At 41.1% G+C, this 4484-nt stretch overlaps 1 protein-coding gene across 1 annotated transcript in view; it reads left to right on the top strand.

The window, feature by feature from the left end:
• LOC113214560 (protein groucho) overlaps positions 1-4289 on the top strand; it is a gene marked incomplete at its 5' end in the record, with an annotated part of 23323 nt that extends 19034 nt beyond the window's left edge. The window contains 9 exon segments of the mRNA XM_052268874.1: positions 795-893; positions 969-1034; positions 1343-1598; positions 1685-1874; positions 1999-2248; positions 2385-2564; positions 2651-2866; positions 2952-3179; positions 3285-4289. Of these exon segments, the coding sequence (XP_052124834.1) occupies positions 795-893; positions 969-1034; positions 1343-1598; positions 1685-1874; positions 1999-2248; positions 2385-2564; positions 2651-2866; positions 2952-3179; positions 3285-3392 (1593 nt within the window).
• Positions 4290-4484: the final 195 nt, after the last annotated feature.

The following is a 4484-nucleotide window of genomic DNA, read 5'->3' as shown; positions in this document are numbered from 1 at the left end:
GGGGGGGGGTAGGAAGCCGGGGGACTTTAGCAGCAAATGGAGCAAGTGCTGATGGGCCCCGGGTCGGCGAGAGAGAGAGAGGGAGAGGATGCAATTGTCTGGAACGGTCGCGTCGCGGCCCGCTTGAGAGCACGGCTTCTTCAGCCTTCAACCACCCTCTTCAACCAGGAGCGGCCATTTAGCCACGGTTCACGGTCGAAGTTGTCCTTTTCTTTGGCGGTTGATTTTTTTTCCAAGCGAGACTTTTGTTAAACGCAGGAGGCATTGTTCTTTGTTATGACCGTATTGACATTGCGTGACAGAAATACCTCGACATGTCTCTGGTTGAACTGGGTGTCGATTGGGTGTCCCACCCAACAGCGTACAACGGGATAGTTACCTACGCGCTAGGCGAATGTCGCCCGACGTGGCGTATCCCTAGCATGGGAATGGCGTGTGCAAGTTTGCAAGATCAACTCTCGCTTCGAGATCACGTTTCCCCATTGATTTGTATGACAGGGTTCATACTGGCCAGGGAAGTCAGGGAAAAGTCACTCCAACCGCTCTTTGAATCGCGCGCACCACAGTCGACGCACTCTGCGCTGAGCTTGTCATCCCCGTACTAAGAAACCTCCCCCCCCCCTCTTCCCTTACCCCGGGTTCCTTTGATGCCCTTCAAATGCCTCCACGCCCGCTTCACGCCTCAGCAAGCTCTGTTCTGCTGAAGCGTTCGGCCCCGTCGGTCCGTTCCCTGGCGCGGGGCCGTACCCATTTTTGTCACCGGGAAACTTATTTTGTGTTTTACTTCGTTACAGCGTAATTCCATTTCACCTGCCGAGCGTGAAAAGTACAGACCGAGAAGTCCTGTGGAACCAGAGCACAAAAAGATGAAGAAAGAAGAGAAGGATGGCCATGTAAGTTTAATTTTTGACAATTTTTGTGATTGTTGTTTTAGAATTTATTTTATCTTATTTATTTTTTGTTTACAGGCTAGTGATGGCGAGAAAAGTGACCAGGATTTGGTGGTTGACGACGCGAGCGAGGTGAATCACAAAGTCAGACAAATTTTATATTCAATTTGAGTAGAATTAGACACCCTATTAGAAAATGTCATGTTATCATCATATAAGTGTTGAAGTCACAGTTTCAAAGCGATCTTTCTTTCTTTTTTAAAACTAAAATAGTATTTGCTTTTTGTATTCAGTATGCGTGTGACTCTTTTTAATATGACTGGCTTTTTCTATTTGGGCTACTACCAAATTGTGTAAAGTAGATAGATTTGTAGTGACCTGCAGTCCAGTATTTAGTTTGTTTTTAATGTGTGAGTTAGTCGCTAACCTGTCTTTTTTTTAAATTTTTGCAGGACCCTATCTCACCTCAAAATGGCACATCATCACCTCGTGAAAATGGCATTGATAAACTAGCCCCAAAGAAGGAACATGTTGGACCACACAGTCCTCGCAGTGGCACTTCCTCAAATGCCAGCACACCATCCACAAAGAAAATGGATGAGAAACCAACAACTCCTATCTCAAAGTCAGTGACTCCTACCAATGCAGGTAGTGCAAACAACACTGCTGCAGGTGCACTGAAACCATTGAAGCCTCAATCTGCACTTGGTGAGTTTTCAGGCTCGTCTGCATTCTGAGTTTACTGAAACTTTTTATGAGGTATAGGTATCTTCATTGTTTTCTTTTTTACCCAGGTCAATATCCTTATTTGGGTGGTGCTGGGCCCCATGAACTTCCGGGTGCTGGAGGTCCTTACGGACTTCACAATAATTTGCCACCAGGCCTTAATAGTTATCCTCGGCCACCTCTTGTTGGTTATGATCCACATGGTCAAATGAGAGCGCCACTGGGACCTGGTTTAGGAGGAATACCTGGAGGAAAACCGTAAGTTGCAACCGTATGCATGCATAACATAGCATAAAAACAACAGTACGGTGCCCACGGGACACCCTGTATTTTACTGTGCTGCCCATTCAAAAAAATGCTCATGCTGGACCTTTATTTGCAGAGCGTATTCCTTTCATGTAAGTGCTGATGGTCAGATGCAACCAGTTCCATTCCCGCCTGATGCTTTGATTGGACCTGGCATTCCCCGACATGCAAGACAGATAAACACACTTACCCATGGGGAAGTTGTGTGTGCTGTCACTATTTCTAATCCTACCAAATATGTGTACACTGGTGGCAAGGGGTGTGTCAAGGTTTGGGACATCAGTCAACCCGGCTCCAAATCAGCAGTATCTCAATTAGATTGTTTGGTAAGTGTATTGTTTGCTGGTTTAATATCTTTATTTGAAAATTGTAAACCTATGTTAGTGGTGCTTTCCTCACACAACCAGCTGCTTTTTCCCAATTTTATATTCTTGTTAAATTATTATTTTTTTAATTCTGTAGCAAAGGGATAACTATATCAGATCGGTGAAACTGCTACCAGATGGAAGAACTTTGATTGTTGGAGGTGAAGCTAGTAATCTCAGCATTTGGGACCTTGCATCTCCTACACCAAGAATTAAGGCTGAACTTACCTCAAGCGCACCTGCTTGTTATGCATTAGCAATTAGTCCTGACTCCAAGGTAAACACCAACAACACCAATTATTGCACCACAAGTTCTGATATTTTACATCAGATATCTTAATTCTGTGCTCTTTCCCCCTCTAGGTTTGCTTTAGTTGTTGCTCAGATGGTAATATTGCTGTGTGGGATCTACATAACCAATCCCTTGTTCGCCAATTCCAAGGCCACACAGATGGTGCATCATGTATTGATATATCAGCTGATGGGACGAAATTGTGGACTGGTGGTCTAGACAACACAGTTAGGTCATGGGACTTGAGGGAGGGGCGTCAATTACAGCAACATGACTTCTCCTCTCAGGTACAGTTTGCAGTTTGCAGTCAAAACCTTATACAGGTTACTTCAGTCTCAACAATAGTTAACATTGTGTTTATTTGTGTTTCAGATCTTTTCATTAGGGTACTGTCCCACTGGAGAGTGGTTGGCTGTGGGTATGGAAAACTCAAATGTAGAGGTTTTGCATGCAGCCAAGCCTGACAAGTATCAGTTACATCTTCATGAGTCATGTGTTTTGTCTCTTCGGTTCGCGGCTTGTGGGAAGTGGTTTGTTTCCACTGGCAAGGATAATCTGCTCAATGCATGGAGAACACCTTATGGTGCATCAATTTTCCAGGTTTGTATATGTCTGGTTTAGTTTTGAAAAAATCTCTGTTGGATACAACGGTTTTCATCATTTAATCGACCAAACTCTAATTATTTTTCTTGTTTTTGTTTCCAGTCAAAAGAATCTTCATCAGTACTGAGTTGTGACATATCAGCTGATGATAAGTACATTGTTACTGGGTCAGGTGACAAGAAAGCAACAGTGTATGAAGTCATCTACTGATTTCTTTTAGTTTAAGTATCATAATTGACCCATTTGGGAGAAGTGAGCTAAAACTTCTTGATGAGCTCTCTATGTTATTCAACACTTGGATTTAACAAGAGAGTAAATGAAACAGCTAAAGCAAGCATACCATGGCGTAAATTATCTGACAAATGGTGTATCTTAGATTTTCCAGGTGTTGACCTGTTCTGTGATATCTCAGTGAGTGTGTGTACGTATGTGTAAGCATAAATGTGTTATTATGAGTAATTTATGTGCTTGTGCCTTGAGCAGTTACACTTGACTTTCAGTTATGCTTTTCTGCTACGCACTTTGCTCATGACCAATTGTTCTCTGTTAGCCTCATTAGGAGAGCAAATTGTTAATACTTGTACAGTAATTAAACAATCTAAGAATTTTTAGACGTCAGAACTATGTTATTGTCTGTACAGTTTGGCTTCTTATGATTTTCATTGTTACTTCTCTTAAATAATTTTATTTGTGTCACAAAAGAAGTATTTGACATGTATATGAAATGTTGACAGGCAGATGGAATCAACACTTCAACAAAGTGTTCATCAGTTGAAACACTTTTTTTTTTTTTCCATTTTGCTCTAGTTTGTTCTCTTAATGTTCTGTTCCAGTGTTTTTTTTTCTTTTTTAAGAGTACCTATATGGTAACAAAATTGCATCTTAGATAAAGGGAGTTTTGTTATTCTATTTTTTTTCTTTCTTAAGACTTCATTTTGCTCACATGAATGCAAGAATTACTTTTTACAAAAGACTGGTACAGTACTCTCATGTATTTTTATACAAATCGGAACAGATATCCTCATTTGCCAACTTGTCATTGTAGTTCACAGTCCAACATTTTCTAGTAAAAAACATCTTCTGCTCAGTTACAGATCTTATCTCAAATTTATTGCATTTTTCATTTTCCAACTACCTTCTGAATACTGGCGTACAGTATAGACAGACATTCCTGTTGAATAAGTTTGTTTGTGGGATGAAAAGCCTCTAAAATTTTATTTTTGTATATTTTTTTTTTAATCTAAAAATGATTTTGAAAAGACCTTATGGGGTGATCACACCCCTCAACTTTTAAGGGGAAAA

This window comes from Frankliniella occidentalis, unplaced genomic scaffold (genome assembly GCF_000697945.3).
Source record: "Frankliniella occidentalis isolate FOCC.00 unplaced genomic scaffold, Focc_3.1 Scaffold78, whole genome shotgun sequence".
Taxonomy (NCBI): Eukaryota; Metazoa; Arthropoda; class Insecta; order Thysanoptera; family Thripidae; genus Frankliniella; species Frankliniella occidentalis.
This window is presented reverse-complemented; position numbering and strand designations above follow the sequence as displayed.